The following is a 14,192-nucleotide window of genomic DNA, read 5'->3' as shown; positions in this document are numbered from 1 at the left end:
GGCTGCCCCGCCCCGCCCCCGAGGTCGGGCCAATCCCAGGCCGAGGCCTCGCCTCTGCCGCGGAGCAGCCGGGGCACGCAAGGTGGGCCGCGGCGGTCACGTGACGGGAGACCCCGCCCAGCGGCGCCGAGGTCGCGGGTCCCGGCGCCCTCTGGCGGACTCGGGTGGAAAGGGCGTGAGCAGGCGGAGGGCCTGGCTGGGGCTCTAAGCGGAGGAGTTGCTTCGCGCTCGCGCGTCTAGAGCAGGTGCGGGCAGAGCTACTCCGGCCTGAGCTGAGGGCGCGAATCTGGTCGGGGGCTCCCTCACTCCGTCCCCTGTGTACTCCTGTCGACCCATGAACACATAGTAGAGCAGACGGCTTGTTTAGTTTTTTTTTTTTTTTTAGAAAAACCAAGTGTCTTTATTCCTGAATAGTTTAGTATGGCGGTGGGGGCCGGATCCCCCTCGACAGAGCCCTGGAGCCGAGGGACTCGGCCTGGAGGCCAGTTGGGGGAGCAGAGGGTGCCAGGATGGGCCCCTCCGCAGTCTGGGTCCTGCAGGGACGGCGATCAGGCCAACGGTCTGGACGAGGGGACCCCAGAGTCCCCGACCCGGTGCACTCCAACCATGGGGAGGACGCCGCTCGGCTCGGGGCGCCTCTGCTGCGGCTCCCCGGGGGTCGACACCGCGTCCCAGGCGCGACCCCGGGGAGCCCGCCCCCTGGCTGGCTGTTTGGTCGCGTAGACACTTCGAGCGGGTGGGACCCGATCCCCCCAGCTTCCCCACCCCGCCGTCTACGCCTGTTCGAGCTCCAGGTCTCCGTAGAGCAGGGCTCCGCTGAAAATGGTGAGCGGTTCCTCCGAGTGCGCCAGCTGCCCCATGACCAGGTCGATGCAGACCGTGTCCCCGACCTGCAGCGGCAGGATGAGGCTGAACACACCTAGGGCGCCTGGGCTGGGCTGGCTCTCGGCCACCGGCTTATTCTCCAGGCCCTCCGGCTCGTAGCCACCGGAGTCTATGCGAGCCACGCCCAGGTTGGAGCGGGACAGCACGGCCTCCACCTTCTCGTGCCGGTGCCCCGTGAGCACCGCGCTCAGCAAGTAGCGCCCGGCCAGTGGCGCCGTGAACACGCCTGGGGACAAGAGTGACAGTGAGGAGGGGGACAGGTGGCAGGGGCTGGGAAGGCGTCCGGGAGCCCTTCCAGAACTGTACTACGGAGGGACCCTCTGGGTCTTTTCTACCTCTCTTCTACCAGGACCTGAGCTCCACAGACGGCAGGGAAGTCGGTGTTTTTGTTCATTTCCGCATCCCCAGCACTTGAGGAGTGCCTGGGCAATAGCAGGTCCCCAGAAAGAGCTGTGGAAGGATAGGCTCTTCCCCTCCCCACCCACCCCTCAATCCAAGTTATGGTGTGAAGGGATAAATGAAGGAGAGAACAGGGTCTCCCCAAACCAGAGAATGAAAGAATCCAGCTTGTCTGAAAGGGCAAGAATGTGGACATGTCACCACACAGCCTCCCCGATCCCCCCAGTGCCCAGCTCCCCGCTTCTAGGCTCACCAGTCTCTGGATCATAGTAGCCCCCATCGTTGAGCAGGACTCTGTCAAAGGGCACCGTGCCTGGTTCAGACCGGGGCAAGCTCAGGGCAGCTGAAAAGGCTACCCGGGGCACAGAGGCTGCTGGTGCCCCCTCGGGTCCTGGGGTGGGGGGAAGGTGTCAGAGTGGATGCTCAGTGCAGCCCCCTTCTACTCCTCGGTCTCCACCCTACCCAGGGCTGCCTGAGGCCCTCCATCCTCCAAATCCTGGTTCGGGTCCCCTCCCTCCAGCGCTGAATGAGGGGAACTTACCCTGTTCACCTTGGGGACCTGTGGGGAGAGAAAAGGGAGCAGTGAGAACTAGGGCAGCTCTCGCTGAGTCACTCAGCAAACACCTGCTTTCCCACTGTGCCAGGTGCTATGCAGTCCCCCAAAGCAGAAATGGGGAGACAGATGGGATCTATTCTCTTCAACCTTGTAGGCTCAGCCACAGCCTTCAACACAGCAGGGAGGCCACCCACAGTCAACTGGCCAGCATGCTGACTATCCTATCTCCTAGTTACTTTCCTAGTTAATGTGAGCCACGTAGGAGCCCCAGTTCCTCACCCTTTTCCCTCTTCTCTGTCAAGTTCAGAGTAGAATGTCAAGCCCAGGGCTGCCAAGGGGGGTGGCAGCCCTGGCTGCACCAAGGATCTCAGCCCGCTCACCTGGTGGCCCCATGGGCCCCTTTTGTCCATCCTTGCCTGGAGGTCCTGGAGGCCCAGCGGGGCCAGGGGGTCCCTGCATCCCAGGAGGCCCTGGTGGCCCAGCTTCACCTGCAGGCCCTACAGTGACAAAACTGGGTTGAAGGGGAGCCATAAAAACGAGTTTCCAAAAGACAAGGAAGGTGGTAGATCCAGGGACAGGGTGATGGGCCCCCTTGCTGCCCACACTGGGTACCTAGGCGGCAGAGCAGCACCCCACCTCCACCCACAGGCCTGTCTGAGCCATCAAGGAGGGTGGGGAGCTGGGACCTTGGGTCATCTCTTGTGGACAAGCCTAGCCCTGGGACAGCGGTGGGTATGCAATTCATGCAGAGCAGGGCAAAGAGCAAGTAAACGAGGTTAAGGCTAGGCTGTTGTTAGGGTCAGGGGAGGAGAAAGAGAAGACTTGAAAAAGGTCCTCCCCCCGCTCCCCCCAGTGCCTCCTCTTGTCCACTCACCGGTGAGGTCCTTCAGGCTGAACTGGTGAAGCTGGTCCTCCAGCAGCAGCAGGGAGCTATTAAGGGCACCCAGCCGCTTGCCCAAGCCGGCCTGCCCCTCCAGCAGCTTCTCCAGCAAGGCTGCCTGTGTCTGGCTGGTGCTGTTGGTTTCCCGTAGTCCAGCCCAGAGCCCAGCCACATGTCTGGAAAGGCCTTCACGCAGGCCCTGCAGTCCCCCGGCCACCGTGTCCAGCCGCTCACAGACTCCCTCCAGGCGGCCCAATCGGCCCTCTAGGCTGGGGCACTGGCCGGCCTGTGCCTGTCCCTCCTCCAGGCCTCGGAAGCGCTCCTCACTTTCTGTGGCGTGCTCTGTGGCCTCCTGTTGCAGTCTATTGATCTCAGAGATGATGCGGTCCTTGGTGGCTCCCAGGTCAGCCAGATCAGCACCCTGGCCCTCCACGGTGGTCTGCAGCTCATGCAGCGAGTCATTGAGGGAGCTGAAGGTGAGAATGACCTCAGAGAGCTCTCCTTGCAGGGCTTGGAGGGCTGAGCCTGAGCTGCCCCCGAACACACTGAAGCCATCCAGCGGCCCACGGCTCGGTCCCCCAACCCCAGGGCCGGCCCCAGGGCCCCGGGGGGGTAACAGCGGGCAGGAGCAGCGCTCCACACCATCCCGCAGGCGGCCGAGTTCCTCTTGTACACCTCCGCAGGCACCGCAACCCTCCTCCCCACGGGCCTGCAGCAGCCCCTCCAGTTGGCCCAGCCGTGCAGCTGTGAGATTCAGCTGCAGTGCGAACTCTGCAGCTGTTTCACCCAATGCATCGACGCGACCATGGAGCAGGCCCACCGCCCCTTGCAGTTGCTCCAGCGCGGCCTGCTGGGCCTCCCCAGCTGCTCCCAGCTTGTGCAGGTCTGAACCCACCAGCCTCAGCTGCCCCTCACTGTCCAGCACCCTGCGCTCCAAGGCACTGAGGATCTCCCTGACCTGGGAGTCCTGCTCCCCAGGGGCCCCAGAGCAGAGCTGCCCACATGCCTGCACTGCCCCTGCCACCTGCTCTTCCAGCTGATTCAGCCGCCCCCCTAGCTCCCCGCTCACATTGGTCAGCCGCCCCTCCAGCTTCTCTAGTTTTCCTCGGGCAGCAGGCAGCCAGTGGCCCAGCCCCCCAGGACGCCCCGGCCAGCCCTCCTCCTGTTCCTCCGAGGGGCCCAAGGTAGAGTTGAATCGGTCCTCCAGGCGGGACAGGCGGGATGCTAAGCTGGTGTAGCCTGGTGGGTGGCCACCCTGCCCAGATGCTCCTCCCAGGTGGGTGCCTCGCCGCCCACTCAGCACTGTCACCGAGCCAGCCACAACATCCAGCCTCCGCTCCAGCTCGGCCAGTCGCCGGCCCAGCTCTGGAGGGCAGCATTCCTGAGGGGCCCAGCGGCCCAGGGCTTGCCCCGTGAGGTGACGCTGCCGCTCCTCCACAGAGGCCAGCAGCTTCTCCAGCGCTCGAAGCCGCTCCCTGTCTTGCTGCTGCTGTCGTCGAAAGCCATCCAGCCCCGCCAGGCACACGGAGCACGACTCCTGCAGCCGCTGCTCCAGCTCCCGCAGCAGCTCCTCACTGTGGCCAGGAGGGGCCGGGGTGGGATCCGGAGCCCTGCTGCTGCCGCCACCGCTGTGATGGTTGTTCAGATGGCCCAGCTCCTGGTCATGGGTGGAGACACGGTTGTCCAGGAGTTGCAGCTGCTGCTGGATCTCATTGAGGGTTTCGTGCACACCCGGGCGGGCCGCTGCATCTGCCGGCTGTTGCCTCCCGTTAAAGGCCGTCTCCACAGCCCTCTGGACGTCTTCGGTCAGGCGCCCGCTCAGTCCCTGCAGGACACCCCGAAGGCCCTGAAGCTCCTTTGTCAGGCTCTGCACCTGCTCTTCCAGCTGCTGGACTTTCTCGGACTCCCCAGGACCTGGCAGAGAAGGGGAGGGATAAGGCTGAGGGGCTGGACCACAGAGTTCAGTGCCTACCTCCTAGGGACCTTCTCTCCCCAGCTCCAGCGAAAGAGCAGAGTCCCAGTTGATTTGGCCATTCCTTAGCTGGATGACCTGGGCAAGAAAAGATGGAAGGAAAGGGAAAGCAAAACAAAACCCCAAAAAAGAAAAGATGCAAAGAAACTCCATTCACTGAATGCCTCTAAGTCAAATATTCACCATGGCTCCTTCCCCTTTACAACAACTGCATTGCACAAATACGACTGTGTGTTTTAGTCGCTCAGTCATGTCTAACTCTTTGTGACCCCATGGACTGTAGCTCGCCAGGCTACTCTGTGCATGGGATTCTCTAGGCAAGAATACTGGAGTGGGTTGCCATTTCCTCCTCCTCATTCCTTCCTTCCCAAACCAGGAATCAAACCCAGGTCTCCCTTGTTGCAGGCAGATTCTTTACCATCTGAGCCACCAGGGAAACCCATTAGCTCTTCCCATTTGGTAGACTGGGAGATAGAGGACCAGAGAGGTTAATTAACTGGGCCATGGATTACAAATTTAATATGGTTCTATCATCCGGAATGCCTTCTAACTTTATGTAAACTGTTTCTGCAGCTGAAAAAAAGGAACTGACAATCCATCACTTCAGCAGGGTGAGTGAAATGTGAATGTGGGAGACCCCTCTTCACACCACCACAGGGACAAACACAACTCTGAAGCAAGCTGCAGGGGATCTGGCTGGGTGTTGGAAGAGTCAGCCAGCAGTTCCTGTTTCCATAATTACAGCACAGCTATCTCCCTGGCAGGCAACACAACACATCTGCAGTGCTGGGCAACGGGGACTGCTGCATTCTGGGACCTACAGTCTCTAGAGGCCATTGGGGCGCCTGGGACCTGTAGTCAGCTGCAGTGCATGCTAGGACTTGTAGTCCCAAGTGTCTATCCCCTTGGACCAAGCTTGTCCGAGGAATTCCCCCTTCCTCCCGCAGCTGTTCCCAACTAGGAAGTATCTTGGCCACACGTGGGCGTGTGCGAGCACATTCTCTTTCTCTGCCTTCCTTTTCTCTGGGTCTCACTCAATCTCTCTTTCTCACACACACACACATACACACAACCCACACACAGACATTCTCTCTGTCTCTTGCTCTCAAGTATGGAAAGGAACCTCAGGGATCTCATTAACTATATTCTGTTCTGCGCACTCCTCCACCCCCCAGCCCCCAGCCCTAACCTGGAGCAGGGGTCTCCCTGTAGCAGCCTGGCCCCGTGCTTTTCCCCAGCATTGTCCCCATTCTTCTCCCCAGCGACTCCCATACTCACCTTCCCCTCCCAGCCCACTCAGGTGGCTGCCTGCACTGGAGCCGGAGAGGTTGGGGCGGGCGGGCTGGGGCCGGGGCCGCGGGGTGGTGGGTGCAGGGCCCAGCGCCGGGGCAGGGCCCTCTGCACAGTCATCGCCCCCGTACCCCTGGCAGCACCTCCATTCCATATCTGTCACCGTTTTGTAGGCCACGCGGTAGCGAGGGCGGAGGAAGCTGCGGTACCTGGGAGACGCAGAGGGAGGCCCCTTACTCCTCCTGCAGTCAGTGATGCTGGCCCCTGTCCTCAGAGATGGGCCGCTGTTCGTGGGCTAGGTCTGTCCCTCAGGCTAGGTCCCCCTTACATGCCAGCATGTGGCCTTGCTCAGTTGACAGTTGTCAGCCGGTTGGCCAAAGGCCAAATCCCTATTCTTCCTCCCCTTGTCCTGTGCTGGAGCTTTGAACTCCTCTCCTTGAATGTGGCCAGGCCCAGAAGATGCATTCCCAAGGCTGGCAGGGTGGTCCAAATGAGTTTGCCCTCAGTATCCCACCAGCCAAAGAGTTGCCTCAGCATCACAAATGGCTCTCAGCGGAGCCCCTGGTCCTGCCCCTGGCTACCTGCTTTGTACAAATCCCCCAGGTTGGTGGCCCTAGCCCAGGCCCCACCAAGGACCCATCCTCACATGATGCTGCGGGAACACTGGGGCTGGCCCCAGCCACAGGGCTGGTAGTCAGGCTTGATGAAGGTCTCCACTCCATCCTCAAGGACACAGCTCACTGTCCGGGTCACCACATAGGCACACCAGTTCCTGCAGGGACAACCCCACCTGGGTCTCAGAGCCAGAGACACACATTCCGTGGGGAGGTCTAGGGGCTACCAGAGGGGCTGAGGGAGGGTCACAAGATGAAAGGCCTCTGGGGACCAGGGGGAGCTAGGGCTTGGGCAGGGACAGCTCCTCACCCCACCCCACCCCCCACGCCTTCCCATGTAGTAGGAGGCAATAAAGACTTTTCAAGATGGGAACAGGAGGCCCAGAAGGCAAAACCACAACTACGGGGATGTTGATCTTCATGGCTGGGGCGCCTGGGGAGCGTCTGAATTCACGCATTCATTCATGTCCCTTTCTGTCTCAACCCCCAGCTTGGCGTGGCCTGCGTGAGCTCGCTGGCCAGGTTCCCTGGTGATCCCCTGGCTTCTCCTCACCCCTCAGGGGAGTGGTCAGAGCAGGCAGGGGTCCAGCTCAGGGTTAAGGAGAGAATAAGCCATTGATGAGCCCTGCCCACCCTGGGGCTTTCAGTTCTACACTCTTGGCCCCCCTCCTCCCCCCACCAGCCTCCAGTCCATGTCCGCTGGAGAAAGGAAAGGAGCAGAGAAGTGGTGTGGGAAGCGTGGGTTACTGCATGGGGCTGAGGGGGCCCTAGCATGGGATGAGAGGTCTGCCGAGACTCCCAGGCTGGTGTGGGCTGGCAGTGACAGGAAGGCCTAGCCCGTGGCTCTCAGGATAGTTTCCCTGGGCACCTAACGTGGAAGTGATTCCCCCTGAGGTTAGATGGGGTGGGGGGGTACCTGGGCTCCACGGGGCCCTGAAGGAAGGCGGGCATGCGAAGAGCCACCTGGTGGCTTGGTTTCCTCTTCCCCCTTCCTTTGCCTTAGTGTGGACAGTCCAGAAGAATGTACCCAGGGCAGGGGCCAGAACACCCACCCTCCCACCTACCTCCAGCCTTGGGCTGAGACCCAGACTCCTACCTGTGGCGGCTGGCAGGTCGGGGGGCACTCTGGGCCTGGGTGCCCCCAGAGCTGAGGGCCCCGCCACTCCCAGTGTAGAGGCTGTAGCCGCGAGGAGGGTAGCTTGCTGCCCCCACGGCGGTGGCTAGCAGGCAGCAGAGGTAGCAGCTCCAGAGGGTTCCGGGGGCCATGGTGGGGGCGCTCCGCGGCGGCCCTCAGAGGCACATCCTGGCCTGACCACTGGCGCCTCTGCCTGGAGCGAGGGGTGGGGGGGATGCCGCTGCTCTGAGGGACAGCAGGTCCTGTCCCCAGCTTCCTGCCGGCAGCCCCCAGCCACACGCCTCCTCCTTGGCTGCCTGGCCTGACCCCTCTCCCCCTCCTCTTTCCTCCTCAGGCTCCTGTCTGTCCCTCCTTCGATTCCTTCCGCTCTCCTCTTCTCCACTTCTGAGGGGAGTTTGTTCTCTGTGCCCCCCCTACACACACCCTGGCCTCCTGCGCCTGGTCCCTGGCTCTCTCAGATGCTGCCTCCTGGGCCTCCACCCCCTCGCTCCATCTGGCCCTCCTCTGGTCTCTGCTGTCGGTTTTCCCCAGTGACCAGATCCTGGGGGTGACAGGGCTTTGCCCCTGTGGCTGCTCAGAGGCGCAAGAGTGGCTGTGGGGCGGGCCCTGGCCTCCTGCCTCTCTCTCCCTCACTCCCCTCCCTTCCCCCCCTGTCTGGCTGGCGGTCCAGCCTCCCTCTTCCTCCCCCCACCTCTCCAACCATCGTGCGCCACATCTGCTTCTTGTTAACTCCGGGAAAGAGAGAGAAAAAAAAAAAGGAAAAACAGAGAAATGTGGAGTTGCCGCCGGGCTTGGGGCCAGCCTCTCAGACAGGCCACATGGAGCAGAGCCGGGGCCAGAGCTGGGGAGGAGGCCCAGGGCTGGTCGCTTAGACAGGGAACGGGAGCTGGAACCACAGCTCTCCTGGGGCCAGGGCAGGGCCCCCCCTAGGAGAGGAGCCCTAGGAGAGGTGGAGAGGAGCGCCGTAAAAGGGAGCATGAACTTGCAGGGGCTCAGCAGAACCGCCACTCTCCATCTAGTACAGCTGCCTCCTTTTATAGATGTGACAATTGAGGCCCAGAGTGGGAAAGTAACTTGTCCAAGGTAACACCACAAATCAAGAGCATGGCTCAGATTAGAATCTAAATAGTACCCAGGCTTGGGAGGAAAGAGGAGGAGAGAAGCAAAAGCTACTGGACCAGGGAGCAAAAGGAGAAGGACTCCACTGAGGCCGGCAGGAAATTCAGAGAAGCCAGAGGAAGAAAGGAGTCCGGCAATGGAGAGCAGCTTCTGTCAGACATGGAGAGGACATGGGCAAGAGGAGAAAGACTTCATTCTCCAAAGGCCAAGAGATCATGGGTGTCAGGCTTGTCCTGGTGAAAGCCATGAGTGGGGGAGGGGAGGCAGGGAGATGAGTTGGGCCCTATCTGTTTAGCCTAAAGGAAGTCACTCCCTACTCTGGAGCCAAGTCTGATAGCCTCTGAGGCAGGCAAGGAAGTTGACTCAACCACCAGCCTGTGCGGTAGGCTCCTCGTGAGATGTCCGAATCTGTCAGCTGGCCCCCCTCACCATCTGGCCCTCTGCACTGTGTTCTGTCCAGGTCTCCCTGCACGGTGGGCCACTTGGGAGACAGAGGCAGAAGTACTAAACTGAAATCAGGAGACTGCGGGGTGTGGGCGCTGACGAGGTACCCAGGGAGCAAAGGCCCACGAAGGACTCAGTAAGGAGCTGGTCCTGTTGGTGGACAGGACACAAGAGAGAATGAACACAGGCTGGACGGACAGAAGGCCAGGGGGCCAGACGGATGGGTACTGCGCTCCGGTTAAGAGGAGGAGAAAGACAGCTGACTGCTTCGGGGAGTCAGAGAAGAGCTGTTTGAAGAAAGAGAACCTGATCCATGTTGGAGGGAAAAGTGAACCACAGAGAAAAGGGGAGGGGAGAGATTTCAGGTTGGCAAAAGCGGTCTGTCTCAGTTTCCTCATCTGTAACATGGGAATATAGTACTCTCCTCCTTCCTAGTTTTGTGAGGATTCAGTTAATCCATGTAAAGCATTTGGAATAGTGCCTGACACATGGTAAATGCTACATAAGTGTTAGCTCTTCTCTGTGTCAGAAAGTCAATTGTGAAAAAAATCAGAGAGAGCCTCAGAAGACTGGTTAAGAGCTTGGGTTACAAGTTTTTAGTATGGGGGTGAACACACACACAGAAGATATTCTCGGCAAGAGCAATGGACTGAGTGTTAGAGCACAAGAATGCTGGTTCCGGCTTCTCCTCCAAATAGTGTTATCACTTTGAACAAATCCCCTGACTCCACTGTGGGTCTGCTATCCGTCTGTCATCTCAGGTCCCTTCCAAATTCTATATTGCAAAGTGATGCCAACCTGGGAGAGCAGGTTGTGGCTGCTTGGTGAGTGCCTGGGGAATGAGGGACCAGATGAAGGAAGAAGATTCCAGGGTTTGAGCCAGGATGGGAAAGTTGAGAAGAGGAGCTGGTTTGAAGGGAAGAAAGATGATCTTAGTTTGGGCATTCCAAGTTTAAGAGGAGAGTGACCAGGCTGTGATCTTCCCAGTGGTCACGTATGGTTGTGAGAGCTGGACTGTAATGAAGGCAGAACACCAAAGAACTGATGCCTTTGAACTGTGGTGCTGGCACCCCACTCCAGTACTGTTGCCTGGAAAATCCATGGACAGAGGAGCCTGGTAGGCTGAGGTCCATGGGGACACTGAGTGACTTCACTTTCACTTTTCACTTTCATGCGCTGGAGAAGGAAATGGCAACCCACTCCATTGTTCTTGCCTGGAGAATCCCAGGTACGGGGGAGCCTGGTGGGTTGACGTCTATGGGGTCGCACAGAGTTGGACACAACTGAAGTGACTTAGCAGCAGCAGCAACTGTGGTGCTGAAGACTCCTGAAAGTATCTTGGAGAGCAAGGAGATCAAACCAGTCGACCTTAAGGGAGATCAACCCTGAATAGTCAATGGAAGGACTGATGCTGAAGCTGAAGCTCCAGTATTTTGGTCATCTGATGTGAACAGACAACCCATTGGAAAAGTCCCTGATGCTGGGAAAGATCGAGGGCAGGAGGACAAGAAGGCTTCAGAGGATGAGATGGCTGGACAGCATCACCAATGCAATGAACATGAACTTGAGCAAACTCCGGGGGTGAAGGACAGGGAGGCCTGGCATGCTGCAGTCCATGGGGTCGCAAAGAGTTGGACATGACTGGGCAACTGAACAACAACAACACATCTTGATGGAAATAAACATCCAAAGGAGATGGTTAGCAAAGTGGGTCTTCATTCTGAGAATCATTTGTAGGGCAATAGTTGGAAACTATGAGGATGGGTAGGGCTTCCCAGGTGGTGCTGGTGGTAGAGAACCTATCTGCCAATGCAAGAGACATGAGACATGGTTCAATCCCTGGGTGGGGAAGATCCCCTAGAGGAGGGCATGGCAACCCTCCAATATTCTTGCCTGGAGAATCTCATGGACAGAGGAGCCTGGTGTACTACAGTCCGAAAGGTTGCAAAGAGTTGGACAGGACTGAAGAGACTTAGCACATACATGAGAATGGGTGCCACCGTGCCAATGTGACTCTTCATGATGCACCCCTGGGGTCCTATGGCCCAGAATATGATCCTGATGACTGGCAGAAATGTTGCCATAAAGACGTGATGGTGAAAGCAAACACTGGAACCATTAGAAATGGAAATCTGTGGATGTTCCTTAGAGGTGAGGGGCCCAAACCTAGGGAGACTTGAAGGAAATGATCTTGGAAGGTCCTGATTTCAAAGTCGCTTTCACTGGAAGGCTGCGGCTTTGTCCCTGGTCTCCACATAAGTTCTAGGCCTGGCCTCTGGCCCCGGTAGGAAGCCAACTTGCTTCCCCTCCAGCAGCCTCTGGCAACCTGAAGTCATCCCAGCCATCTTGTCACCACCCAGTTGTCACCCATTCCTTTGCCTGTCCCCTCAAGTTAAAAAATCTGTTGTATCTTAAGTGTGTCAAGTTAAAAATGCGGGCTTTGAGATATAATGGCCGTAGGTTGCATTTTGTTTAGTCCTGTAATTAGGAGCCAAAATCTAGGGACTGACATGAATGTTTATGAGATCTCAGAGAAATCAGTGGCTCTGGGTTCACTGCCGGGTGTTGGGGGGGAGACAATTCCTGGATTCACTGGGGAGGCCTGAGGTGTTGGACAAGCAGGCTGCACTGGAGACTAAGTTTTCAGGGAAGGCAGTGGCGGCAGTGGTGGTATTGATAGGCAGCCATAAATTTCCAGAGACTGGCAAGAGAATTCTTGAGACCAAAAAAGGCTAAGCGTCCCTGGGGCAGTAGGACAAGGTCTATTTTATAACCACTCCAAGATAGGAAATTGCCAAAGATCTAGTGCCAATAGGAAATCTTGGCTACAGCAGGGGACTAACTCATTCAGTCAACCATCACTGACAGCGGTGAGCTTCTACATCGGGGCCAGGACAAACAGGGGCATGGGCAGTAAGGAACGTTTTATGGCTACCACCCTCTGTCTGAAGGCTGAATAGTGGGAGGAAAAAAGGGGGAATAATATGAACTGGGCCTTGGGTCATACAAATTCAGAGAGGAATTCCAGCTTGTGGGGACTCTTAGGCAAAGGTCCACTCCGGCACAAATACACACATATACCTTTTCCTTCCAATCCTTCCCACAGGTGTCATATTTAGGAGCCAACCTCCCTGGACTCAGAACCCAGTCCCCTTTTCCAGGTCTTGTTGCTTTTTCACTCCTGAGCCTAATCCTGACCATGACTTCTTGAAAATGTCACCTTAATCACAGAGACTAAGCTCCACATTTCCCCACTCTTTGTCCCCCCTATCCTCTCTCTCCCCTAATGCCCCCCAGGATAAGGCTTTACCTGACTCACTTCCCTCATGCTTTTTCACCCAAGATTTTTTTGATTTGTTAGTTCCTAGCTTAGTCCTCTTGCATGGAAAATCCCATGGACGGAGGAGCCTGGTCGGCTGCAGTCCATGGGGTCGCTAAGAGTCGGACATGACTGAGGGACTTCACTTTCACTTTTCACTTTCATGTATTAGAGAAGGAAATGGCAACCCACTCCAGTGTTCTTGCCTGGAGAATCCCAGGGACGGGGGAGCCTGGTGGGCTGCTGTCTATGGGGTTGCACAGAGTCGGACACGACTGAAGCGACTTAGCAGCAGCAGCAGCAGCTTAGTCCTGGGCTTCCCAGGTGGTGCTAGCAGTAGAGAACCCGCCTGTCAATGTAGGAGACATAAGAGATGTGGGTTTGATCCCTGGGTCAGGAAGATCTCCTGGAGGAGGGCATGGCAACCCACTCCAGTATTCTGGCCTGGAGAATCCCATGGACAGAGGAGCCTGGTGGGCTACTGTCCACAGCATCTCAAAGAGTTGGACACAACTAAAGTGACTTAGCACGCATGCACAGCTTAGTCCTAGAGACCATTCTGATTTTATTTATGTATTTTTGGCTGCACTGGATCTTTGTTACTGCACTTGGGCTTTCTCTAGTTGCATTGAGCAGGGGCTACTCTTTGTTGTGGTGTGAGGGTTTCTCGTTGTGGTGGCTTCTGAAGGTGGCGGAGCCCGGGTTCTAGGTGTGCGGGCTTCAGTAGTTGCAGCACATGGGCTCTGTAACTGCAGCACACAGGCTTAGTTGCCCTGCAGCATGTGAAATGTTACCAGACCAGGGATTGAACCCGTGTCCCCTGCACTGGCAGGCAGATTCTTAACCACTGGACCACCAGGGGAAGTCCCTGGAGACCAGTTTTAACTTGGTTAAAAAGTTCCTCCAGGCACTAGGCCAAGTGACCCATTCAAGGCTGATTAAGACTCGCTGAACCAGGCACAGGAAGTTCTGGGAGGTGAAGGACATTTCTGGATGATTCTAAAAAACAAATCCTATTCCGCTTGTCCCTGACCCTAGGCCAATCTATTGAGTCCTCTATCTGACAGGCAGTACGGAACAGGAGCAGGAATCAGGGGACACTGTCTTTAGCCATTTGTAGAAATTTGGTCAAATCAATTACCTTCTGGGCTCCAGTTTCCTGCCTCATAAAATGACCTTGAAGGCCCCCTTCAGCTCTGAGAGTCTAGTTTACTTTGCACCCGGGTCAGCTGGTTTTTAGGACAGCCTTGAGAAGCTGAAGCACTTCCAAGGTCTTCCCTCATGTTCTTTATATTCTAGAAAGTGTACTTTCTAGGATCTAGTTCTGTTTCAACACTAGATCTAAATGTTTGGCTGCACTTGGATCTGCTTTAAATTTCTAGGAGATGCAAAGCATAACATGTGTAATCCCTTAAGACCCAGACCCGAATTCTCCCAGAGCAGAGCTGGGAACAGACTGCTCACTGAGGGACATGTGAGGGAGTGAGTACACGGCTGAGGTTTCACTTTGTTATGTGCAGGGAACACGGGCTTGGGATTCTAAATAGGAAACTTCTGGGAAATACTGGGTGGGGGCTGG

General features: G+C 57.3%; 1 protein-coding gene across 2 annotated transcripts; it reads right to left on the bottom strand.

Moving 5' to 3' along the window:
- Positions 1-399: 399 nt before the first annotated feature.
- Positions 400-8,315, bottom strand: EMILIN1 (elastin microfibril interfacer 1). Of its 2 annotated transcripts, XM_086325958.1 has the most exons (9): positions 8,155-8,315; positions 7,693-7,924; positions 6,629-6,754; positions 5,971-6,191; positions 2,715-4,634; positions 2,221-2,337; positions 1,826-1,843; positions 1,538-1,675; positions 400-1,111 (listed from the first exon to the last, which is right to left on the bottom strand). In XM_086325958.1, the coding sequence occupies exons 2-9, from the start codon at positions 7,860-7,862 to the stop codon at positions 774-776; spliced, it is 3,048 nt and encodes a 1,015-aa protein (XP_086182084.1). In that variant the 5' UTR covers positions 7,863-7,924; positions 8,155-8,315; the 3' UTR covers positions 400-773. The 2 variants fall into 2 exon arrangements, with proteins under 2 accessions (XP_086182084.1, XP_086182083.1); XM_086325957.1 differs by having other exon boundaries at positions 7,693-8,315.
- Positions 8,316-14,192: the final 5,877 nt, after the last annotated feature.

This window comes from Bos grunniens, chromosome 11, assembly GCF_055505025.1.
Source record: "Bos grunniens cultivar Pamir isolate PY7600 chromosome 11, Bosgru_T2T1.0, whole genome shotgun sequence".
Classification (NCBI taxonomy): domain Eukaryota; kingdom Metazoa; phylum Chordata; class Mammalia; order Artiodactyla; family Bovidae; genus Bos; species Bos grunniens.
This window is presented reverse-complemented; position numbering and strand designations above follow the sequence as displayed.